A 25,967-nucleotide genomic window follows, 5' to 3' on the forward strand; every position below is an offset into this window, starting at 1 on the left:
TAGGATTTAAATTTTTAATAAAAAGAATGCAATGTAATAAATAATGGGAGTGGGTAAAATACAATTAGAAGCCAACGCAAACATTTAATGCGGCATCTCCCCTCGGGCCACCAGTGTGGAGTTCGCGAAGACCGGAAAATAAATAAATTTAAAATGACTTTTTGAAAAATATCAACAAATTTAGATTCACACTAAGGCAAACCAGTGCAAAAGAATGAAGCAGTAAGTCACGAATAACGTCTCCCCTCTGGAGCAGAAAAATAAGCTGAAGACGTTAGCCTTGAGGTTTTTGGGCAGATTTTAGCTTTGAAAAACCTTGGGAAAAGTCACCAATATTGAAATTGCGACTTATCGCCATAGAGAAGCCCATGGCTAGAGCGGCTCCATCGCTCAGCGTCCATAGACTCTCAGCCTCCAGGGCGGTCTTCAGTCTTACCATAGAAATAAGAGGGATAGAGAGGAAGGAGGAGGAGGGGAAAAACATGGCCGCTCCCCATAGAGGTGGCAAGTGATAGAGCGTCCGAGAAAGTCCTCGGGGCAACCATGGCCGCTTACCATTGGACCATGGAGATGGCGACGGATAGAGCGGCAACCCCTCTAGGAAGAGAGCGGGAGAACGCACGTCGGAGGAAGGGGTGGGCTTTCCCCTTACGTACCGGATATATCCATTGCGCGACGCTCTCAGGCTTCCTCCCTCACCTCGGAGGCTTCGTTTTCAAACCCAGCCGAGGCGCACTTCCGGTTCCGCCATTTTGCCTCCCTTTCGGCGCCGAGGGGGGAGGGGAGGAGAGGGGAGGGGCTTGAAAAACAAAACCAATTTAATATATATATATATATTTCCCCAAGATGATAATAACCTATATTTTTAAAAAAGGCTAAGGGCGTTTTGTTTTTTTTAAAAAGGAAAGATGCCGGTAGGAAGTTAGGAGAGGAGAAGAACCGAACCCCAGACGCCTCTGAGGGGGTGAGTGAGAGGGGGGAAGGGGGTGGAGGGGGGTCGTTGTTGGGGGGGGGAAAGCCGGTTGGCTTTATGAGGGGGGGGGGCAGTTGGCGTGAGGGGATGAGGCGGCGGAGGCCCGAGAGAGAGAGAGGCAGGGAGAAAGAAAGAAAGAAAGAAAAAGAAAGAAAGAAAGAAAAAGAGAGAGAGAGAGGGAGAGAGACGACCTCTTTGATGTTATGCTATTGGAAAAATCAATAAATATTATTTAAAAAAAAAAAGAGAGAGAGAGAGACGACCTCGCAGGGCTGTTGTGAAGGCGAGATGGCGGGGAGAAAGAGAGAGAAAGAAAGAAAGAAAGAAAGAAAGAAAGAAAGAAAAAGACAGACAGAGAGAGAGAGACGACCTCGCAGGGCTGTTGTGAAGGCGAGATGGCGGGGAGAAAGAGAGAGAAAGAAAGAAAGAAAGAAAGAGACAGACAGAGAGAGAGAGAGACGACCTCGCAGGGCTGTTGTGAAGGCGAGATGGCGGGGAGAAAGAGAGAGAAAGAAAGAAAGAAAGAAAGAGACAGACAGAGAGAGAGAGAGAAGACCTCGCAGGGCTGTTGTGAAGGCGAGATGGCGGGGAGAAAGAGAGAGAAAGAAGGGGGGGAGAAGGCGCCACGTCTCCTCGGAGGAAAGGGCAGCCTTAGAAATAACGCTGGACTTCATGCAGGAATCAACAAACACACAAATGCATTGAGGCTTTTTCTTCTTTTTTTAATGAAGCGGTATATAAACAAACAGATAAATGCTGGGAGCAACGACAGTAAATTAATAGAAACTTGAAACAACCGCACCAAGCAAAGCAGAGCCTGCCCCACAGAAAAGAAGCCACAAATGTTTTTATTTTAAAAAACCCGATTCAAACTAAGGGAAACTTTCCCCCTAATGAGTTTGCTCGTTTTTCAAGGTTGCAGAAGACTCTTTGGGGCAGGAAGACCTGCAAGTGGAGTGATGGGAGGGGTTTTCTTTCCCCCTAAAATGGGTATCGAGGATGATGGATTTAATTTGGCTTCATTCCCAAGAGAGACCTCGAAGCCCTTTGCCGTATAATGACGGACACGCACACATTATTTACATATATATGTGTGTGTGTGTGTGTGTGTATAATGTAATACAGTGGTACCTCAGCTTACATATGCTTCAGGTTACAGACTCCGCGAACCCAGAAGTAGTACCTCAGTTTAAGAACTTTGCTTCAGGATGAGAACAGAAATCGTGCAGCAGCAGCATAGCGGCAGCAGGAGGCCCCATTAGCTAAAGTGGTGCTTCAGGTTCAGAACAGTTTCAGGTTAAGAACGGACCTCCGGAACGAATTAAGTACTTAACCCGAGGTACCACTGTATCTAAAATGTAATACACACACACACACACACACACACACATATATATATGGGGAGGGGACAGAAACAGAATGCTAAAAAAGGACAGGAGAGCCGTGGCCTCTTGCCAATACATTTGAGTGGAAATACAACAAACAAGCACGCTTCTATCCTCCCTGTAACCCCACTTTCAGGTCCTGCCTTTGGTGGGGATACAGAGGGGGGAGGAGGCCTCCCCCAACCCCTTATCTCATTGTTTCTTGGTGTGGGGGAACATGCCTGCCTCTGTGGGTGGATGCCATGTGCATTTCAATGAAATATTAGTGTTCGCTTTCTGCCACAGTTTTAATATTTGTACATACCCCTTCATATGGGTACGATGTAAATATCAAGTGGAAACATCCTTTACGTGTTTATTTTAAATACGCATATACACGTGTGCCTGTTCACATTCATTATTTCTATTCCATTTGACAAGTCTTGCGTACCGCTTGATTGCAAGGAAACCTCTGAACGGTTTGCAAAGATACCATGTGTATCTTTCACGTAAAAGTTTCTAGGGGGTTTGTTTGCCCTGTCGCGGCAAGATCAAGGACACGCCTCCTGGCAGCCAGCTAGGCCTGTGGCAAGGGATGATGGGAGATGGAGTCCAAGGGCACTGGGAAGGCTGCAGGTTTCTCACTCCCTTCTGTAAAGCATTTCTGTAAAGCCCATTTCTGGGCTGCATCAATAGGAGTATAGCATCTAGATCAAGGGAAGTAATAGTGCCACTGTATTCTGCTCTGGTCAGACCTCACCTGGAGTACTGTGTCCAGTTCTGGGCACCACAGTTCAAGAAGGACACTGACAAACTGGAACGTGTCCAGAGAAGGGCAACCAAAATGGTCAAAGGCCTGGAAACGATGCCTTATGAGGAACGGCTAAGGGAGCTGGGCATGTTTAGCCTGGAGAAGAGGAGGTTAAGGGGTGATATGATAGCCATGTTCAAATATATAAAAGGATGTCACCTAGAGGAGGGGGAAAGGTTGTTTTCTTCTGCTCCAGAGAAGCGGACACGGAGCAATGGATGCAAACTACAGGAAAGAAGATTCCACCTAAACATTAGGAAGAACTTCCTGACAGTAAGAGCTGTTTGACAGTGGAATTAGCTGCCAAGGAGTGTGGTGGAGTCTCCTTCTTTGGAGGTCTTTAAGCAGACGCTTGACAACCATATTTCAGGAGTGCTCTGATGGTGTTACCTGCTTGGCAGGGGGTTGGACTCGATGGCCCTTGTGGTCTCTTCCAACTCTATCATTCTATGATTCTAAGAATTGGCCTTGCTGTATTGTGAACCAGCGCTTAAAGTCCTACCTGTTGCACTGCGCTCCCGGCGAGTGGTTATAGGAGGGGCTGGAGCATTTAATAATTGCCATGCCTTTTAAAATGCTAAATTATAGCCTCGTGGAGTTTGATGTCCTCTCCTTGAACCGTACCGTATCCTCTGCTCTCTCTCGCACCCCATGTCAAACTCCAGATTTTTGAAACCACCTGTTCCCATGTATCAAGATGTCCCTGGTGGACCTGGGGAAGAGGCTGCTGGAAGCGGCTCGCAAAGGCCAAGATGACGAAGTCAGGACGTTGATGGCAAACGGTGCGCCTTTCACTACGGACTGGGTGTGTATGGAGGGCAGCAATATTGCGGGGGACGGGAGAGGGAAATGGGGGGAAGAGGGAGGGTTCTTTGGCTGGGATCACAGCAACAAATTCATGGCTACTAGTCACGATGGCTCTGCTCTACTTGCACAGTTGGAGTTAGCAATGTTTCTAAATACGAGTTGTTGAAATCCATGGGAGTGGAGCGGGATGTGCTGCTCAAATCCTACTTGCTTGTTTCTTATGTACTATAGAGCTATGGTCTATTTTTTAATTTATTGAATTTATATCCTGCTCTTTGTCCCGAAGGAGCCCCGGGAGCAAACAGATACAGTGGTACCTTGGTTCTCGAACTTAATCTGTTCTGGAAGTCTGTTCAACTTCCAAAACCATTCAAAAACCAAGGTGTGGTTTCCGATTGGCTGCAGGAGCTTCTTACTTCCGGGAGCCGATTTGTTCATTAACTAAGCTGTTCGAGAACTGTATACAATTTAACAACAAAGCAAAACATTCGGAAACAGTTCTAAAAACAAGTACAATTAAAAGCATCTAAAAGTAGGTACAGTTAGGAACATTCTAAAGGCAACTACATTGAAAAACATTTGTGCATCTAATGATCTTGAGGGTCTCTCTGTATCCTTCAGCCACCAAATTCCTGGGTAAACAGGAGAGTTTTCAGATTGCTCTTGGAAGTTAATGAAGATGGAGACAGGCGCACTTTGCTAGGGAGAGCATTCCACAACCAGGGAGCCACGACTGAAAAGGCCCTGTGATGGGTCAGTGCCAACCAGGCAGCTCCCAGTGGTGGCAGCATCAGCAAGGCCTCACCTGCTGATCGTAGGGTCTGGAGCTTTTTGTACTGGGGAAGGCACTCTTTTAGATACCGTATTTTTTGCTCGATAACACGCACCCGACCATAACACGCATGTAGTTTTTAGAGGAGGAAAACAAGAAAAAAAATATTCTAAACGAAACAGTGGATGTATGATTTTTGTGGTTCATGCTGTGGCCACAGACATGTGATCTGACGGTGAGTTTGGGGTAGCCCAATGCAAAAATCCTGTGGATCCATGTTTGTAACCATGTTTTTGCACCACTGCAGCCCCAGGTAACAGTGGGTGCGTGATTTTTTTGGTGCAAACTGTAGCCATGGACATGCTATGTGATCTGATGGTGAATTTGGGGTGACCCAGTGCAAAAATCCTGAGGATCCATGTGGATCTGTGCTTTGTAACCACGTTTTAAGTGGGGAGGGAAGGAAAAGCACTCAAGGGACAAGGAGCACGCATGGAGCAGGCTCTGCTTGTCTCCCCCCCCCCCCCCTTAGCGAGCTGAAAAACTTTGCTGAAGGGACAGAGAGCCTGCTTGCTTTAAAGGAGCCTATATTTCCAGCAAAGTGGGAGGAGAGAGATACAGAGAGCCAGCTTGCTTTAAAGGATCCAACCGGACAGGAGCCGATTACACTCGTGTAAGCGGCTTCTCTCCCGCTTTGCTCCTTTAAAGCAAGCAGGCTCTGCTTCTCTCCCTCCTTCCCCCCCACCTTAGCGAGCTGAAAATCTTTCCTTCTATTTCCAGCAAAGCGGGAGAAGAGCCGCTGAGTGGGGAGGAGGGAGAGAAGCAGAACCTGCTTGCTTTAAAGGAGCCACCCGGACAGGAGCCGCTTACACTCGTGTAAGCGGCTCCCCTCCCCTCCCGCTTTGCTCCTTTAAAGAAGCAGGCACTCTGTCCCTCTCTCCTCCCCACTCAGCGGCTCTTCTCCTGCTGGAAACCACGGAGGAGGGAAGCATTCGCTCCGTAACACGCACAGACATTTCCCCTTACTTTCTAGGAGGAAAAAGACGCGTGTTATGGAGCTAAAACTACGGTGCTTGCATCCCAAACCTTTTAAGGCCTTGTATGCTCATACTAATGCATCTGCTGAAATAAATAATCGTGGATTTGTGAGTAGTATATGAAGACTATTCTATGCAGCTCGGTCTGCACCAGTTTCAGTGGAACCCACATTTGCAGCCTCTCAGACGGTGATGGACTCCCAGCTCCCATCAGCGTACCTGCCCATTGGCTGTGCTGATGGGGCATGATGGGCGCTGGAAGCGATTGACATCCGGAGGGGCTTAAGTTCCCTACACACTTGTTATAGAAGACTGCATGGTCAGCTGAAGCCATTTGTCTCCCACTGTCCTGTCCGCAAGGCGCACAGTCCCTGCATGCCTCCTGAGTCACGGAGATTGCAAGCCGCCTTGAATACAAGGGCCGCGGCCACAGAGCCATGGATGAGCCCGTTCATCGTGGAGTGTAGTCAGAAATGGTGGACTATGCAGTAACGTTTTCCTGTTCACTCGTCTGGCAGCTGGGAACATCCCCTCTTCACCTGGCAGCTCAGCATGGCCACTATTCCACGGCGGAAGTCCTGCTCCGAGCGGGAGTGAGCAGAGACGCACGGACCAAGGTGGACAGGACCCCGCTGCACATGGCAGCCGCTGACGGGCACTCGCACATCGTGGAGCTCCTCATCAGGGTAGGCGAGGTTCTGTCGTGTCGGGGGTGGCTTTTAAAAGACCTGAGCAACGGTTAAGGTTAAGCAACCAGGTACAGTGGTGCCTCGCAAGACGAAAAGAATCCGTTCCGCGAGTCTCTTCGTCTAGCGAAGCAAGCCCATTAGCGGATTAGCGCTATTAGCGGTTTAGCGGCTATTAGCGGCTATTAAAGGCTTAAGGGATTAGCGGATTAGCTGCTAAAAGGCTATTAGCAGCTTAGTGCCTTAGAAAAAGGGGGTGGGGAGCGGAAAAAAAACCCCAGGAATCGCAAGACATTTTCGTCTTGCGAAGCAAGCCCATAGAGAAATTCGTCCTGCGAAGCACCTCCAAAACGGAAAACCCTTTCGTCTAGCGGGTTTTCCGTCTTGCGAGGCATTCGTCTTGCGGGGCACCACTGTATCAGTTTGGGAATAACAGCAGAACCTAAAGCCCACCATCTGTTTTCACCCATAGAAGCAGTAATAAGAAATTATCCTCCATTCCCTCTCACCTGCTGAACCTTCGCTGATGGGTTTACCCACATCTTGCTTTTGTCATAGTGTCTTGTTCAGGCAGAGGCAACCTTTGGCCCTCCAGATGCTTTGGACTACAATTCCTATCATTCCTGACCACTGGTCCTGTTAGCTAGGGATCATGGGAGTTGTAGGCCAAAACATCTGGAGGGCTGAAAGTTGCCTATGCCTGGTCTTGTTGGTACATCGGGACAGACTAGCATAGCTGTATTCCTGTTGTCTCGACTGTGGCTAGAGTAGGATTTGCGCTAGCACAGAGAGCTGAAAAGCACCTCCTTGGAGCATCCTTGATGGTTTGATTTCTTTGCACGGCTGGGGACCTGCGTTCCCCATGCTCCTCTTGAAATTGGCTTTGACCCATAGCTGCCATTTCTCCTCTCCCTGCTCGTCAGAACGGTGCCGACGTGAACGCCAAGGACATGCTGAAGATGACGGCGTTGCACTGGGCGACGGAGCACAACCACCGCGACGTCGTTGAGCTGCTTGTCAAGTACGGGGCCAACGTGCACGCCTTCAGCAAGTTTGACAAGTCTGCCTTTGACATCGCACTGGACAAGAACAACCCAGAGACCTTGTTGATACTTCAGGTGGGAGAAAAACGCTGCCTTTTTGTTCCCAACAGAACACCAGCCCTGATCAACTGTATCTTAATGAGGACCTAAAAGGGAATTAAATATCCCAAACGCCCTCCAAAACAGCAGTGCTTTATTATTATTATTATTATTACTTTAACTTGCTGTCTGAACCTCCATTGGCAAAGGAGCTGAGTGAGTGCCTTCTCTGAGGGTGTCCCACAATCCAAGCACCCTTGCCACGAAAGGAGCACATCAGACAATGAGGGAAAGGGGTGACTAGAGGAACAAGTAGAGGCCTTAGGAGATCCTGGCCCAACACTGTTGTCTGGCTCTAGGATAATGCTATGCTTGTGGTTAGCAATACAGTGGTGCCCCGCAAGACGAATGCCTCGCAAGACGGAAAACCCACTAGATGAAAGGGTTTTCCGTTTTGGAGGTGCTTCGCAGGACGAATTTCTCTATGGGCTTCCTTCGCAAGACGAAAATGTCTTGCAATTCCTGGGGTTTTTTTTCCGCTCCCCACCCCCTTTTTCTAAGGCACTAAGCTGCTAATAGCCTTTTAGCAGCTAATCCGCTAATCCCTTAAGCCTTTAATAGCCGTTAATAGCCCTTAAACTGCTAATAGCGCTAATCCGCTAATGGGGTTGCTTCGCAAGACGAAAAAACCGCTAGACGAAGAGACTCGCAGAACGGATTCTTTTCGTCTTGCGAGGCACCACTGTACTGGTGTTTATCTCTTTTAGACCCGAAGGACCGGCACCTAAAAATGACACTGCCTCTTTTAGATTTCTGATGTCTTTCTCCCAACTCACAGCTGAAGCAGAATACGCCGACAAGCCTTGAAAGTTTAATTTCTTCTGACCAAAGGCAGTGGTTTTATCTACGTATTTGGCAAGGTTTTTTAGCAGTTTGCATAAAACAGTATAAAACATTCATTAAAAATACTGATAGAACCAAAGGTTCAAAACTAATGGATGTCCAATTCATCAAAACAGAAATAAAACCAGAAGTTTTAAAAGCAGTAATAAGATGGTGTGTCTTAGTGTGTGTACGTAAATGAAAAATGTTTTAAGCAGATGTTGCAAAGAGTACAGTTGTACTTTGGTTGCCAAATGCCTTGGTACTTGTATGCTTTGGCTCCTAAACTATCAAAAACCGGAAGTGAGTGTTCTGGTTTTCAAGCGGTTTTCGGAAGCCAAACATCTGGCACGGCTTCTGTGGCTTCTGATTGAGTGCAGGAATTGAGTGCAGCCAATTGGAAGCCACACCCTGGTTTTGGAACGGTTCTGGCAGTCGAACGGTGACTGTATGGTGAAGGCATTTTCCTAATGTCAATGAGCAGTGCTGCAACACTGAAAGATTGATTCCTTGCAAGTGTGAAAGGGGTTGAATAGGCACATATGGAGCAAGGTGAATTTGGCCGGGTAACAAATCAGCACCCAGGGCAGATCTCTGAGCCTGAAGTGTAACACGCTGAGAGGGTCTTGCTCCTGTCAGGAGTTGTGCCTCAAGAACGGCTGTTTCTGGACCAAGGATTCTTCAGCAATGGGCTTGCAAAGAGGCGGGTGGATATGGCAACTGGAAGGCTGTTTTGGGACAAGCGTTTAGGGAGGAACATCTGCCTGAATCAGGGCATCGTTCTCTTCAAATCAGAACCAGTGAAGGCGGCGAAGGTCCTGTGTGAGTGCCTGGAGGCGGTTGGAGGATGGATGGCGGCTAACAGATTGAGGTTGAATCCTGACAAGACAGAAGTACAGTTTTGGGGGGACCGGGGGCAGGTGTGGACGACTCCCTGGTCCTGAATGGGGTAACTGTGCTCCTGAAGGACCAGGTGCGCAGCCTGGGAGTCACTTCGGACTCACAGCTGTCCATGGAGGCGCAGGTCAATTCTGTGTCCAGGGCAGCTGCCTACCAGCTCCATCTGGTACGCAGGCTGAGACCCTACCTGCCCGCGGACTGTCTCGCCAGAGTGGTGCATGCTCTAGTTATCTCCCGCTTGGACTACTGCAATGCGCTCTACGTGGGGCTACCTTTGAAGGTGACTCTGAAACTACAACTAATCCAGAATGCGGCAGCTAGACTGGTGACTGGGGGCGGCTGCCGAGACCACATAACACCGGTCTTGAAAGACCTACATTGGCTCCCAGTACGTTTCCGAGCACAATTCAAAGTGCTGGTGTTGACCTTTAAAGCCCTAAACGGCCTCGGCCCAGTATACCTGAAGGAGCGTCTCCACCCCCATCGTTCTGCCCGGACGCTGAGGTCCAGCGCCGAGGGCCTTCTGGCGGTTCCCTCATTGCGAGAAGCAAAGCTACAGGGAGCCAGGCAGAGGGCCTTCTTGGTAGTGGCGCCCGCCCTGTGGAACGCCCTCCCATCAGATGTCAAAGCGATAAATAACTACCTGACATTTAGAAGACATCATAAGGCAGCCCTGTTCAGGGAAGTTTTTAATCTGTGATATTTTACTGTATTTTTTGTTTCTATGGAAGCCACCCAGAGTGGCTGGGGAGGCCCAGCCAGATGGGCGGGGTACAAATAATAAATTATTATTATTATTATTATTATTATTATTATTATTATTATTCCTCAGGAAGCAATGCAAAACCAGGTCAACACCAACCCCGAGAGAGTGAACCCGGTCCCAGGCTCCGTCACCGTGGGCCAGCCATTTATTTTGGCTTCAGGGGACATGATGAGTCTGGCCAGCATCGTCTCCTCGGCAGGCACCAAAACAACCTCAGGTAGGACTCTGGAAACGGCCACACCCACTTCCTCCCCTCTTGCTGTGTCAACACAGGATAGTGAATCCGCCTCTGTGCGCGTCTGCCATTCTGGGACGTCTCTGTTAACATCCTTTGTTCCCTCTTCCACCCTCCCGGGCAGGCGATTCCCACATTTCCACGGTGCAGTTTCCAAACTCAACAACCTCAGTCCTCGCCACGCTGGCAGCCATCGCAGAAGCCTCCGGCCCGCTTTCCAACTCAAACAGAGCCCCTGGTAGGTCAAAAGGAATCTGGGTCTTAGTCGCCAGGGATGAGCGGATGAGTGGAAAGACTTTGGGCATTGTCCCTATGCAGACTGTCTCAACTCTGACAGGAAAAAGCAGGTCATCTCTGCTCCCTCACCAACAGCCCTCCTGTCTGTCCAGATCATAAGCAGGGAGGGGGGGTTGGCTTAGCTCGCTGGACTTTCCCCAGTAACCTGGTGGGCATTGTAAAAACAAACTAGTTAGTTACAGTAGCGTGCCCTTCAATGAATGCTAGTAATAAAAATAAACAGAAAAGCAATACAGAAAAGTTACAGAATCCTACAAACAAGACCAATAAACAAAGAAACAATTACATCATAAGGTAAACGAACAAAATTACAACATGAATTAATATTTCCAGTTTAACAAAATGCAGGCCTCATGGCTAGCAGGGCTGCCAGGTACCCACTGCTTAACCCCTGAGAGGCCTGCCGCAAAGACGCACTTCTGAAATATTTAGGGGTAGGATGAGGAACCAGCGACTTTTCAGCAGCCAGCAGGTTGTAGGCGCAGCAATATCTGGATAGCGACAAAGTCCCCATCCCTGTTCGGATCCTCACAAGCCTTTTATCAATGAATGAAGGAATGAATGAATGTGGAAATCACAAAGAGCTAGTAGTGTTACTCTGCCAATCCCCCCATAGTGCATTTTAAAGCAGGGAGAGGGAAACTGCCTCCCCCCCCCCCCCCCCGCCAGCAGGACAGATAGTCAGGGGTGAGCATCCTGCAGGCCTCAGATCCCGCCAGTCCTGAGTTAGGCCATTCAAGGTCTCTGTGTTCAGAAAACGGCCATGCCCCTACACGAAAAAGGGAGCAAGAAACCCTTCTGTCCTCTGTGCTGCCATGAGGTCTAGAAACCTCGTTTTGAAATTAGTGTTTCTCGAGTCCATTCCAACAAACGTGAAAACCGCAGCTGCGTGTGGGTTGCTAGACCTCATTTGTTCATTTTCTTTGTGGCGCCAGATCGTAAGCGCTGTGTTTGTCCAGCTGGCCCCCAAAGCTGTGATTTAAGCTCTTTCCTCCCTGGTTAATTTTTTAAAAAAGAAACAGAAGCGTCTGAGCTCTTGCCTTGGACTTCTTTCTTTTTCCTTTTTTTGCAGCGTCTGAGGAAACAGTGGACTCCAGCTCTGCCAGTTCCCCCCTCCAGCACGTGGTCGGTGGCGGGGGCCGGCGGATTATCACGATCATGACCGACGGCGTCCATCTGGGCAACCTCCAGGCGGCCCTTCCCAGCGGGGCCCTCGGCCAGCCCTTCATCGTGACGATGCAGAATGGGCAGCAAGGTAAAGGGGGGGGGGGGAAACGACTCCAGGAAAGAGGTGCAAGCTGCTCCCTTCTTTTTGGGCTCAGCCAGCATCAAACAGAAGACAAGGGAGTGTGGGGGACACACCTCTGGCCCTTCCAGCGTGGCTGGACACTGACTGACTACATCTGGGACGTGATAGGAGAGCCACCTTCAGATACCTGGAGGAGACAAGCAAGCTTGTTCTTCTGTTGCTCTGGAGGGGAGGATCCCAAGCATCAGTTTCATAGGACAAGGAGATGCCAAGCAAACATTAAGAAGAACTTTCTGACAGCAAGAGCTCTTTGACAGTGGATCTCGGAAGGCGATGGACTCTCCTTCCCTGTAGGTTTTTAAGCAGAAGTTGGGTGGCTGTCAGTCAGGACCTCCTTAGCTGCGATTGCTGCATTGCAGGGATTTTGGACTTTGATCACCGTCCCTGGCCTTTGGAGGGCATCCCTGTCTTGAAGGCACCAAGTTGGCAAAGGCCTTCGTAGTATCTTTTTGGTCTGGCAAGCCAGACCTCATCTCTCCCCCATCTTCCCCTTCCACAGTTCCAACTGCGTGGGGCCATCCATCCGAAGGAACTTTGCTGAAGATTGTGGGTATGAAATAAGGTTGCTGTTTGGAAAACCCCAAAGTCGACGAGCCTTTTAAAGACAAACCCCAAAGTTGTTGAGATTTTATTTTTTTACAAAAATGCCAAAAACACCCTGTGATTTTTCTATTGAGTTGTCTAAGATCCAGGACCAAGCCAGACGTCAGTTCCACCTTTGAAATCCCAGTAATGTCCAGCAAAATCCAGGCATATGGCAGGCCTGTATAAAACAATAGAAACCATAATATAATAATAATTGTTATTATCTTTATTAGCATACCACACTTCAGTCTCAGGTACCAAGGGGAGTTACAGCAATTTAAACACAGTATTAAAGAAATTGAATTGAGCTGTGAACTGAAGATGAACCGACCAAGCTCTGTTCTGTAAAGGGACGAACGTGAACTGCAATTAGTTGAGGCTGGAATGGCTCCTGTTCTAAAAATTGAATTTTCCAACCCCTGAGCAGCACTGCGTGCTTTCCTCCCCTCACCAGAATTCCCTGTGTCTCCCCCCCACCCCCGCCCTCCTCTTGCAGTCCTCACAGTGCCTGCTGGTCAGGTTGCAGAAGAAACCATCATCGAGGAGCAAAGTGACAGCGATCACCACATAGTAGAGGAGGAGGAGGAGCCCCCTGCTAAGAAGATCAAGGTAGAGGAAGTTGCAGATGACCTGGAAGAAAGCAAGGTAAGGGGTGGGGGCGGGGAACCCTGCAGCCAATCAGAAGCTGTGATTTGGTTCTCGAACATTTTGGAAATCAAATAGACTTCCGGAATGGATTCCGTTCAACTTCCAAGCTACGACTGTTGTTATTTTGTTGCAATCATATCCCATCATTTTCCCTCCCAAGAAACTCAACATGGCATAATCTGGTGAACTGGGTTCGCTTCCCTGCTCCTCCACCTGCAGCTGCTGGGTGACCTTGGGCGAGTCACGCTTCTTTGAAGTCTCTCAGCCCCACTCACCTCACAGAGTGCTTGTTGTGGGGGAGGAAGGGAAAGGAGAATGTTAGCTGCTTTAAGACTCCTTCGGGTAGTGATAAAGCGGGATATCAAATCCAAACTCTTCTTCTTTATTCTCTCAGGTTAGGCTGAGAGGCAGCGGCCGGCCCAAGGCGCTTCATGGGCAACTGGCAGGATTTGAACCCTGGTCCTAGTCCGACACTCTTAAGCACAAGCAGTTCTCCCTTTTTGCCAGAAAGATTTTACTTGTGCGGAATATTCCATCCCTTCGCAGAGGGAAGATGGACGGGGCCCCTGTGCTTTTTCCCTCTGCAGTTCATGAGGTCTAGAACCTTGCTTTCCCCCAGCAGTAAACTGGGACTTTTAGCCCAGCCCTGATCCACCCCCCTCTTTGGAGGAAGCCCTCTCTGCAGCTGCCCTGAGCCGCCCCTCCTGACGAAGAAGAGAAGAAGAAGAGAAGATGAGTTTGGATTTGATATCCTGCCTTTCACTCCCCTTCAGGAGTCTCAAAGCGGCTAACATTCTCCTTTCCCTTCCTCCCCCCACAACAAACACTCTGTGAGGTGAGTGGGGCTGAGAGACTTCAAGGAAGTGTGACTGGCCCAAGGTCACCCAGCAGCTGCATGTGGAGGAGCGGAGACACGAACCCGGTTCCCCAGATTATGAGACTACCGCTCTTAACCACTACACCACACTGGCTCTCAGTGACATGGGTCTGCTTCCCCCCCGTAGGAGAGGGAGATTTTGCAGCAGCAGCTGCAAGAAGCCAACCGCCGCGCTCAGGAGTACCGCAGCCGGCTGATGAAGAAGGAGCTGGAGGCCGAGGGGTACCGGCAGAAGCTGGAGGCCATGGACAGGCAGCAGGCCAACGGGACGGAAGGGGGCGCGGAGGACGAGGGCCAGGCGGTCAGCTCCGCCGCCGTGTCGGAGGAGGAAGCCGTCAGCTCCACGGTGGACCTGGAACTCCCGACCGACGTCGCGGTGGAGACCATCAGCACCTCGTAACCCTTCAGGTCGCCCTTTCGCTCACTTTCTTGAAATAGGAAAATCAAAAGGATTAAAGCTTGCCTGGGAAAAGGGGTGTAGCAGAGAGAAGGAAGCCACACCCCTCCCTCCAAAGAAACTCTGGACAGAAGTCCTTTGGTGGGGGGCAGTTCACCGTCAACCCCCCTACCCCCTCTCCTGTCCGTTGTCCTCGCTTTCCCCCCCCTTCCAGAACAGGGCTTTAAACACCCACAGCCATAAAATAAATGCCTTTTTTATATTCTCCCTAGCCGTTCAGAGAGAGATATTTTTGTTACCAGAAGCCCTTTTTATAAGCCGCCAGCAAGTGACCTAAAGCACCAAACCTGGCCCTTTTTATGAGGGCGAGGCAGCCTTACTGTCAGGGTGCCAGCCCTCTCTGGAACAGGGTGGGAATGCAGCCCAGTTTCTCGGGGGGCCGGTGGCAGAAAACAGGAGCAGATCCACAGGACGTTCCCTCCCTCCCCCAAATGGCCCCAGTTGCTGACGGACCCTGCGTGCAAATTGACAGGAGACACCCCTTTCCTGTTTCCCAAGGCCTTGACAGTAGCAGGTGCGACGAAGGCAGGCTCTCCTCTTAGAAACATGGGCAGTGGCTTGTGTCGAAAGCCTTGCCCTTGGTGCTGAGCCTCTGAGCTGCCCTCTCTGTACCTCCTGGGGGATGAGGGGGAGGGTTTTGTTAGCCCTGGGGGTGTCCTTGAATTCCAGTCGTGCCTCTCGCTTATCTGACTGGAGGGGCGTGTCTGTGTGTGTGTGAGAGAGAGAGACTGTACAAACCAGCCTTATTAGATTACAAAAGGGAGAAATCCATGCCCGTTGCTCCACCCACTATCTCCCTTCGCACCTCTGCCAGGTGGCCCCTGGAAGATGGGGAAGCGGCCCCCTCGGCTACCCTGGCCCCAGCATAAGCCTGCCTGCCTGTGCCTTGTGAGATGCGCATATTTACCTCTGGCTCAGGGATGGCGGGATGTCTGCAGCCCTTCCGGATGCTCCTCGGCCGCAAGCCACACCTTCCTCGTCCTCCTTAATCCCCATCCTATTCTGACCGGGGCTGGTGGGACTTGGGGTCAACCTGCGGAAGGCTGCAGGTGCCGTCTCTCCCCTGTTTCTGCCCCCCAGGCTTGCTCTTCGCTCTATGCAGGCCTTTGGGATATTCAGCTTTCAGAAGGGACCCCAAAGACTCTTGCCCTTGTCTGTCTCCCTTCACCCTTGCGCCCCCAGCCTTCAGTTCTATCCAGAATACAACACGTACCGTATTATTCTGTCTATAAGACGTCCCCATGTATAAGACACCTCCTATTTCGGGGGACTCAAATTTAGGAAAATGGGAAGAGAGATGGCCCCTAAGACGCCCCCCAATTTTTGACATTATTTTGAAGGAAGAAAACCTAGTTTTATACACAGAAAAATACGGTAACTGTTAACAACTGGGCCAATATTTTATAGGAAAGGAAAGAGCCACCCCATTGCGAGGAATCTCACAAACCTAGCTAGTGTGGGGCTTCCGAATCTATTCCCTTCGGACTGCGAAGCCACTGTGCGGCTGAAGCAGGCTTAATTTCAAAAGGTGCATTTATTTATATTTGCCATAGCTCTCTATATTTTTAATATATATATGTGTGCGTGTATGTATATAACTGATCACAGTCCAGTTCCCAGGGTTGCCTTTGTGCCTGTGAGGACTAGAACCACATTTTTTTTAAAAAAAGAAAACAACCCCAAAAACTGTATTCAGGTTTACACCCGTCTATCTGCTCTGCTGTGTGTTGCACTTGGTGCCTTAGGGACCGGGTGGGAAAGCCCTCATTGCTATCCGTGACAGGTTGGCCACACAGGATGCTGAGAGTTGAAGCCCAACATTGTAGGGGGGGACCTAGTACCCCCCCCCCGGCTATTATAAAATAAAAGTGGGAACTAGGGGAACCAGTGAGCCTCTGATAACAGCCCTTGATGTCTCTCTCGCCTCCCTGGTTCTGGGGTGTGTGTGTCCAAGGGTGGGTTGAGAGGCAGCCAGCAACTGCACACACGTGTAGGAACATAGGAAGAGCTCTGCAGGATCAGGCCGGCAGGAGCTCGTCTGGCCCAGCACCCTGCTCTCACAGTGGCCAAACGCCCCAAGGAACCGAAGGACCTAGATAGACTGTCTCTGGAGGTCCCATAAGAACGTACGGAGAGCCCTGCGGTACAGGATCGGGCTGAAGGCGACCCATTTTGTCCAGCACCCTGTTCTCACTGTGGCCGACCAGGTGCCCCAGATGCGAGCGGGACTCGAGCATGACGGCAGCAGCAACACACTCCCCACTTGTGATCCTTGCGGGGCATTTGCTCCTTCAAAAGGACGATGGGCGAGGCTGATGGTCAGCAGCTGAGTTCCTCATTACCCAGAAGGTAGCCAACGTGGACGGGTTTTTGCAGCTCTCGGCATCCCTGATGGTTGGCTATGCCGACGGGGGATGGTGGGGGGTCCCAGCACTCTCTGCAGGGGCACCTGAGCAGCTGCTCAGGCTTTAGAATTTGAAGAAGCCAGGGCTCTGGCAGAGCATCAGAGCGACTGTCTTGCGTGCAGAAGGTCCCTGGCTCAGGTCTCTGAGGCACCCCCTCTCTGCCTGAAAGCCCAGAGAGCTGCTGCCGGTCAGTGCAGACAGTATTGCCCTTTGCGGACCAACGATCTGCATAAATCAGCTTTCCACATTCCTAAGGTTTTCAGGGATAGCTTATAAAAGCAAACGTCGGGCACATCAGCAACCGAGAACCGACGATTTTGGCGGTGCAGATTAAACACACTTTCTTGCAGGGTTGTTGTTTAAACATTCCTAAGAGTTCTCCACTAAGCTAGAGGTGTCCATGCATTCTCCGGATGCGCTGTTGAATCCCTGGGGCAAGCTGTGGGCTTCTCCGTTCCTCCTAAGGGAGGGAGGAAAATCAGGTGTGCAAAGGATCACGGACACACAGCCCCGTCCCCCACAAGAAATGGAGATCCCCTCTCACAGTACCTGTCACTAGGGCCAGATTCGCACCATGCATTTAAAGTACTGCAATACCGCTTTAAGCTGTCATGGCTTCCTCCCAGTGAATCCTGGGAGCTGTGGTTCATTGTGGGTGCTGAGAGTTCTTAGGAGACCCCCCCCCCAAAAAAAATATATATATAGGAGCTATAGGTCCCAGAGTGGTTTAGCAATCAGTCTCTCTTCTCAGGGACCTTTGGGAATTGTAGTTCTGTGAGAGGAAATAGAAGACTTCTAGCAACTCTCAGCACTCTTAGCAAAACTACATCTCCCAGAAGTCTTTGGGGGAAGCCATGATTGTGTCATCGTGGTATATAGTGCTTTGAAATGCACAGTGTCTGGCCCCAGTCAGGACAAATAAACTGTAAGCAAACAGGTTTCGTGAAGAACCTTCCCATCTAGGAGCGAGGGAGGCAGTGAGCACCGGACTCGTGCTCCTGCGTTTTTAGGAAAAGGAAGCCTATTTATTTAATGTGCAATTTAGAGAAAGGAAATAAGAAGCCTTGCTGCAGCCTTTCACTTTTTAAAGCAGCGATCTTGAAACGATCTTCTAAGTGCTAGAAAACGTAGCACCTTGGCGTTCGCCCGGTGCCTTGGTGGTCTCTGGAGAGAAAGGGGAGCAGGCAGAGCAATGACCCTCGTCTCTCATCAAAACTGCAGCGTCAACGTCAGGGCCCCGCTGGCCTTTGACGGCCACGGAAACCTCCTAACTTGGCCCGGCGCAGACTCCAGGAAACAGCTGTTACAAGTGCCCTACAGATTTGTAGATGACTTTTTTCTTTTTTTATTATGAAAAATAGCTTTATGTACAGGCTGGCTTGTTTAAGGAGGGGGGAGGGGAGGGAAATATATTTTATATTTTAGGGTCTTTTGCCCGAAAATGTTACGTTTACAATGTGTACAATTTCCTCTCTTTTTTTTGTACTCTGGTTTGGTTAATAAAAATGCCACTGTCACCCGTTTTCTTTCCGAAGTGGGAAATTAAAACAAGCAGGACTCCTTTGTGGAGTAGCGAGACAACCGTTCTCACGGGTTCTGTGGGTCTGGGAGTCTGCTGAGTTGAGCCTGACCCATTGCAGGGGGTCCTGTTTCTGGAAGGGTTCCGTGACACCCTGGGCCGTGTGTCCACATTTATTACCCATATCTCAGTCTCAAGGGATGGGAGAGCCCATAGTCCTTCAGATACGGCTGGCCTAACCATTGGCCCTGCTGGCTGCCGGGAGTCCGGCGACGGCATCTGGAGAGCTTCAGGTTCCCCACCGCTGGCTGATAATCCCATGAGGGAGGGAGGGAAATGGAAGAAGGGGGTTGCTGGGGAATACAGTACAGTGGTGCCTCGCAAGATGAAAAGAATCCGTTCTGCGAGTCTCTTCGTCTTGCGTTTTTTTCCGTCTTGCGAAGCAAGCCCATTAGCGGATTAGCGCTATTAGCGCTATTAGCGGCTATTAAGGGATTAGCGGCTATTAAGGGATTAGCGGATTAGCTGCTAAAAGGCTATTAGCGGCTGTCAGGGCTGGCTCCGGGTCCCAGCTCACCAAGGACCAACGCTGGCCGATAGTACAGTATCAAAGTCTTTATTGAAGAATAGTCTCCATTTACAAGTCTCAGCGTCCCAGCCCTACGTCTGGACTCTAGACCGGCGAAGCTCTGTCTGGATCTCCACCCCCCGTGCACCAGTTCAAGACTCTAATCTTACTCCACCTCTTCCTTCTCTCTCTCTTCCTCTGGGTCTTACTACCCCCCGGGGTCTCATTCCTCCTGGACTCTTCCGATGCGGAGCTAGACCCCTCTGACTCCTCCCCCTCTCTTCGGCGGGCTTTAGGACCTGGCTCCTTACCCGGGCTGCCCACCTTGCCGCCCTCCTGTACATTTGAACTTGGCGCGCGCGCGCGTTTTACTTTCCGGATGACCGTTTCCTCGCTCCCTGACGAGGGTGTGGCCACTCCTGCCTCACGTTCTCCCTCTGCCTGCGCGCTCCCTGATCCCGATGCCTTGGACTCCTCCCCCCTACTGCACTCTGGGGGGGACGCTGGTCCGGATTTCCAGCTGCTACTCTCTGAGTCCCCTTCTTCCCGAGGTGTCCCCCTGGGCACTCCCCTTGCCCTGACCATGGGGGCCCCTTTCTGTGAATCCTCCGAGTCACTGGAGAGACTCAGAGATCTTGGACTACTGTCGCCGCTGACATTTCCTTCCGACTCCTCCCCCTCGCTCTCTGTTTCTTCCCTCTCCAGTGACTCTGCTCCTGAACCCCTGACATCCATCCCCCCCTCGAAGCCCCCCCTTCCCCCCTCCCCTTCCTCCGGCGGGGGTGCTGGGTGCTCCATCGTTGTGGGGGTGAATGGTGGATACAGTTCGTCCCCCGTGGCGTGCATCCAGTTAGAGAAATCCGGCTCGTCCTCCATGTCTTCGCCGACCTCGTTCTCCTCTGCTTCCATCTCCGTGCCGCCATGCTCGAACCCAACGTCCTCCCCCATCACGTCCATGTCCCTCTCACCCTCGTTCCCCTCTGGGTCCGTTGCCTGCCAAGGGCCCCTCAGCCACCTCTCCTCTCCTCGATTGTCCCACCAAAACGAGCGGTCTGAGGCAAACCCCGAGGGCGAGCCCTCCGGTGAACGTGTGTCTAATGGTGGTTCTTCGTCCGAGGTAAATCCCTGGAACGTGCTGGTAGAAAGCGTGGGTGTGAAAAGCCAGTCGTCGAAATACTCGGCTGGCATGGGCCTGTGTGGGAACAAGGCATGAAACTCCTCTTTGAGGAGAGGCTCGTCCAGGGCATAGTCCGGCACCCAACTGTTGGCGCTGGCCGGGGTACCTTCCCTTGCGAGAAAATATTCTACTCCCTCTTCCCCCCATCTCGAGTCCAAAATCTCTGTGACCTGGTTGATGGGTTCCCTTCTTGGCGACTCCCTCCTTGGGGGGATCTCCTCATACCGGTCTGGTGCCGTGCCCTGCGCCTGAAATCGGTGAGGTGCTTTGTAGGGCGTGAGCACCGACCTATGGAATACTGGGTGCATTCTGGATCCTTCCGGAAGTGTCAACCGGAAGGCCACCGGATTGATCTGTGCCTCAACTAGGTAAGGTCCTAGCTGCTTATGTCCGAGTTTCTTTTTAGCTAAGGATCTGGTCGGCACTGCGTGGGCCGCTAACCACACCCAGTCTCCCACCTGTATGTCTTCACCAACCCTCCTGTGCTTGTCAGCCTGCAGTTTGTATGCGTGCTTTGCCAGCTCTAACTGCCTCCTAAGCTGCTCGTGGACTTCCTGCAATTCCGCCGCCAAGACTTCCGCTGCCTGTGGCTCCCCCTCCCCCAGTCTCTCTAATCCCGGGAAGGTTCTGGGATGCCTCCCGTTGTTGGCGAAGAACGGCGTCACCCCTGTGGACACGTGCTTCGTGTTGTTGTAAGCGAACTCAGCGAGCGGCAGGTAGTCCACCCATGTCGTCGGCTGTTGATTTGCGTAGCATCTCAGGTACTGCTGCATGACGGCGTTGACGCGTTCCGCTTGTCCATTGGTCTGCGGGTGTCTCGCGGACGCTAGGTTGATCTTGACGTTCAGGAAACCCATCAGCTTCTGCCAGAAGCTCGAAATGAACTGGCGCCCCCTGTCGGACAAGATAGACCGTGGCAGTCCATGCACTCTGAAGACGTGGTCTATGAACAGTTTGGCGGTCTGTTCTGCCGTGGCGACCTTCGCGCACGGAATGAAGTGGGCCATTTTAGTGAACATGTCCACCACCACTAGCACTGCCGTTTTACCCCTTGAGCTGGGTAAATCCGTGACAAAGTCCAGGGCCACCCTCTCCCACGGTTCGCTCGGAGTCTGCAGCGGTTCGAGCAGTCCCGCCGGAGGTTTGTGGACTGACTTAGCCCTTTGGCAGGTGTCGCACCTCGAGACGTACTCCGCGACTTCCCCCCGCATCTTGGGCCACCAAAAATCTCTGGCAACGAGTTCTGCCGTCTTCTCCTTGCCAAAGTGCCCGGCGGTGGGTGCGTCGTGTAACTGCTGCAGTACTTTCGCCCGGAGGTCGTCTCCCGGTACGTAGAGGGCCCCTCTGCGGATGAGCAATCCGTCTCGTACTTGGAACTCGTCGTCCTTCACCGTGCCCTTGTGCACCTCCTCCATCTTGGCTTGTGCAAAGGGGTCCCTCTGCAGTGCTCGACGGACCGCCTCCAAGTCCACGGTTGCTGCAGCGCACGCCCACGCTTTCGGAGCGAAAATGTGCTTGGCCGCTGCTGGTGCCGCCTCTTCGAGGTATTGCGGCTTCCTGGACAGTGCATCCGCCATGATGTTGTTGTCGCCTGGGATGTATTCTATCCTGAAGTCGAAATCCGCGAAAAATTCCGCCCATCTGATGTGCCGCTGGTTTAGGAATCTTGCCGTGCGCCAGTACTCCAGGTTCTTATGATCCGTGCGGACCTGCACGGTGTGCTTGGCCCCGACGAGGAAGTGCCGCCACGCCTTGAATGCTGCATGAATGGCCAGCAACTCCCTGTCCCAGATGGTGTAGTTTTGCTCCGACTTGCTGAGCTTCCTAGAGTAGAAGGCACACGGTCTCCAGTCCCCATGCGGGTCCTCCTGCAACAGTACGGCGCCCACGGCTCTGTCTGAGGCGTCTGTTTCAACCCTCATCGGTTTGCTGGGATTCACATGCAGTAGCTGCCCTTCGGACGAGAAGAGACGCTTAAGGTTCTGAAAGGACTGCTCCGCTTGCTCCGTCCAGATGAACTTCTTCTTCTTAGAGCTGAGCGTGTCAGTAATGGCCGCCGTCTGCATCGCGAACCCCTTGATGAACTTGCGGTAAAAGTTGGCGAACCCCACAAACCGCTGGACCTCCTTCCGATTGCGCGGGCTCTTCCAGTCCAACACTGCGCGAACCTTGGCGCTGTCCATGGCAAGCCCCTTGTCCGACAGCTTGTAGCCTAGGAAATCCACCTCCGTCCTGTCGAACTGGCACTTCTCCAGCTTGGCATACAGCCGATGCTCCTGCAGTCTCTGCAGAACTGCCTTGACGTCACCTTCGTGGGCCTCCTCCGATTCTGAGAATATCAGGATGTCGTCCAAGAAGCAGACGCATGTCTTGTAGAGGAGACCCGCCAGGACGTGATGCATGAAAGCTTGAAAACAGTGGGCGCCATTTTGTAAACCGAAGGGCATAACTCTGTATTCATATGTGCCCAGGGGCGTGAACATGGCAGTCTTCCACTCGTCTCCTTCCCGTATGCGAATCAGGTTGTACGCCCCTCGCAGATCCAACTTTGTAAAAACGCGTCCTTTCCTCGCCGTCGCCAGCAGGTCATCTATCTTGGGCATGGGAAAGGCCGCGGGCTTGGTTCTGGAATTTAAAATTCTGAAGTCCACCACAAGTCTTTTTTGGGGCGTGTCCCTCTTCTTCACAAAGAATACAGGACTGCCCCCCGCTGCCTTCGACTCCCGGATGAAACCGCGCTTCAAGTTGAGGTCTATGAACTCCTTGAGCTCCTGCAGCTCGTCCTCAGACATGGAATACAGTTTCCCGGCTGGCAGCGTCGCTCCTGGCAGGAGGTCAATCTTGCAGTCATAGGGCCTGTGGGGGGGCAGCTTGTCCGCTTCCTTCTCGCAGAAAACCTCCAAAAACGCTGCATACTTGCGAGGCACTGCTTGCAGCGTGCCTAATTGTAGCTGCGGGTCGTCCCCTCCGTCTTCCGGGCTAGGAAGGATGCAATGTTCCGCGCAATAGGAGGAGCCGAAGGTCAGTTGGCGTTGGTACCACGCCAATGCTGGGCTGTGCCTGTGCAGCCAACTCATTCCGAGGACTACCGGCGTGTCCGACAGGTGTGTGACATTAAAGCTGATGACTTCTCGGTGATTTCCAATCCGCATCACCATTGGTTGCGTTTGTTGCACCACCTGCCCCCCTAACAAGTCTCTGCCATCCACCGTGACAACGTTCAGGGGCAGCGTGGCTGGTAGCAGTGGTATATTGTGTTGCTGAATGAAGTCCAGTCCCATAAAGTCAGCGTTGCTGCCGGAGTCAATGGTGATCGGCACCTCCAGAGTGCGTCCATTGGGCAGTTGGAGAGACGCTGTAAGCTGCACCACTGGTTTGGGTGGGAGGGGGTCTGTGGGTTGCAAAAGTGCTGGGGATTGTTTCATTGACTTGTCTGACTGGACCCCAGTGCCTCTTCCTCCAGCCAGACTCTGTCGTTTAACTGTTGCTGCGTTTTCAATTGAGCTGCTTCAGCGACTGTTGCGGAGGCTGCAGTGTGCTTGTGGAGCCTCTGGGGACACTCTTTCGCCATGTGTTGAGCACTGTCGCAGATGTAGCACTTCCTGTTCCCTCTAGGAGGCTTCGTTTTGGCTGCTCCCGGTGTTAGGGCTCTGTTAGCTGACTGAGCCCTGGCACCTCCTATCTCCATCGGCTCTTCTCCCCCTCCCTGCGAGGGTGTGGAGTGCGCACGCGCTGCTTCTCTGGGAAAGAAGGGAGGTGCTCTGGCTGGTGCCCTTCCCCAACGCCCTTCCTCCCTGTTGCAAGGACGTTCTTCCAGATGCACCCCGATCTCCAGAGCCCTCTGGACTACCTGCTGGGTGCTCCTTGGTCTCTCCCCTCTTCCAATCTCCGCTTTTACATCTGCATTCAACCCCTCCCAAAAGAGGTCTCTGACTGGCGCAGAATCTTTTTCCCACCCCAGGGCATGAACCAGTCCGAAAAATCGAGTATGGTACTGCCTCACGCTGGCTTTGCCTTGTTTAAGTCCATGTATGTCCCTCCTGGCAATATCGACGTCTACCTTTGATAAAAAGCATGAGTCCATTGCTTTAATAAAAGCCTTCGCATCTTGGAGCGCTGGATCATTGTCCCTCCATAGATTCCGCAGCCACGTTTTGGCTTCCCCATGCAAATGTGACAAGATAAACCCCACTCTCTCTCTCTCATCTCTAAAGTCTTTGTCAAGTAAATCCAGCGCAAACAGCAGGTCTGCTCTGAAGTTGGGGTACTGCTGCAAACTCCCGTCGAAATGCGATACAAGGCTTCCTCCCCTTCTCCCCAAACCTATGCCTTCTGCCTTGGCTCCCGTTTGCCCCTCTTTGGAAAGCACGTCCAACCTGGCCTGGAGATCCCGGCAGGAGGTAACCATCTCCTCCTCTCTCTTCCTGGATGCAATTACCTCAGTGCTGAGTTGTGTCACCGCTTCTTGCAGGGCTTTTATCTTCTCTTCCGTCGTCATCTTGCCTGAGTTTTGTGAGCTCTGTAAGCACCCCTCCTCTGTCCTCGCTGCGCCGACTCACGTGGCGAGGTTATTGGTGCCAAAACTTTAAAATTGGAGACAGAGCTTACTGTCAGGGCTGGCTCCGGGTCCCAGCTCACCAAGGACCAACGCTGGCCGATAGTACAGTATCAAAGTCTTTATTGAAGAATAGTCTCCATTTACAAGTCTCAGCGTCCCAGCCCTACGTCTGGACTCTAGACCGGCGAAGCTCTGTCTGGATCTCCACCCCCCGTGCACCAGTTCAAGACTCTAATCTTACTCCACCTCTTCCTTCTCTCTCTCTTCCTCTGGGTCTTACTACCCCCCGGGGTCTCATTCCTCCTGGACTCTTCCGATGCGGAGCTAGACCCCTCTGACTCCTCCCCCTCTCTTCGGCGGGCTTTAGGACCTGGCTCCTTACCCGGGCTGCCCACCTTGCCGCCCTCCTGTACATTTGAACTTGGCGCGCGCGCGCGTTTTACTTTCCGGATGACCGTTTCCTCGCTCCCTGACGAGGGTGTGGCCACTCCTGCCTCACGTTCTCCCTCTGCCTGCGCGCTCCCTGATCCCGATGCCTTGGACTCCTCCCCCCTACTGCACTCTGGGGGGGACGCTGGTCCGGATTTCCAGCTGCTACTCTCTGAGTCCCCTTCTTCCCGAGGTGTCCCCCTGGGCACTCCCCTTGCCCTGACCATGGGGGCCCCTTTCTGTGAATCCTCCGAGTCACTGGAGAGACTCAGAGATCTTGGACTACTGTCGCCGCTGACATTTCCTTCCGACTCCTCCCCCTCGCTCTCTGTTTCTTCCCTCTCCAGTGACTCTGCTCCTGAACCCCTGACAGCGGCTTAGTGGATCAGCTGATAAGCGGCTTAGATCAGCTGTTCAGCGGCTTAGAGAACAGCTGTTAAGCGGCTTAGGGGCTTGGGAAAAAGGGGGGGGGAGGGGAAAAAACCCTGCAGAACTCGCAAGACATTTTCGTTTTGCGAAGCAAGCCCATAGCAAATTCATTTTGCGAAGCACCTCCAAAACGGAAAACCCTTTCGTCTAGCGGGTTTTCCGTCTTGCGAGGCATTCGTCTTGCAGGGCACCACTGTACTTAATTTGTTCTGGAGGTCCGTTCTCAACCTGAAACCGTTCTTCACCTGAAGCACCACTTTAGCTAATGGGGCCTCCTGCTGCCGACGCGCCACCGGAGCACAATTTCTGTTCTCATCCTGAAGCTAAGTTCTTTTTTTTAAAAAAATAATTTTTATTAAATTTTCCATTTTAACAATCCAATCAAATCACATTA

The 25,967-nt window shown here is 51.8% G+C and overlaps 1 protein-coding gene across 1 annotated transcript; it reads left to right on the top strand.

The window, feature by feature from the left end:
* The first annotated feature begins 736 nt into the window (after nucleotides 1–736).
* Nucleotides 737–18,415, top strand: GABPB2 (GA binding protein transcription factor subunit beta 2). The gene is made up of 9 exons (XM_083416670.1): nucleotides 737–964; nucleotides 3,814–3,953; nucleotides 6,283–6,450; nucleotides 7,374–7,568; nucleotides 10,147–10,297; nucleotides 10,440–10,553; nucleotides 11,685–11,867; nucleotides 13,003–13,151; nucleotides 14,159–18,415. The coding sequence occupies exons 2-9, from the start codon at nucleotides 3,846–3,848 to the stop codon at nucleotides 14,429–14,431; spliced, it is 1,341 nt and encodes a 446-aa protein (XP_083272796.1). The 5' UTR covers nucleotides 737–964; nucleotides 3,814–3,845; the 3' UTR covers nucleotides 14,432–18,415.
* The last annotated feature ends 7,552 nt before the right edge of the window (nucleotides 18,416–25,967 follow it).

This window comes from Podarcis tiliguerta (genome assembly GCF_965153285.1).
Source record: "Podarcis tiliguerta genome assembly, chromosome: 16".
NCBI classification, from domain to species: domain Eukaryota; kingdom Metazoa; phylum Chordata; class Lepidosauria; order Squamata; family Lacertidae; genus Podarcis; species Podarcis tiliguerta.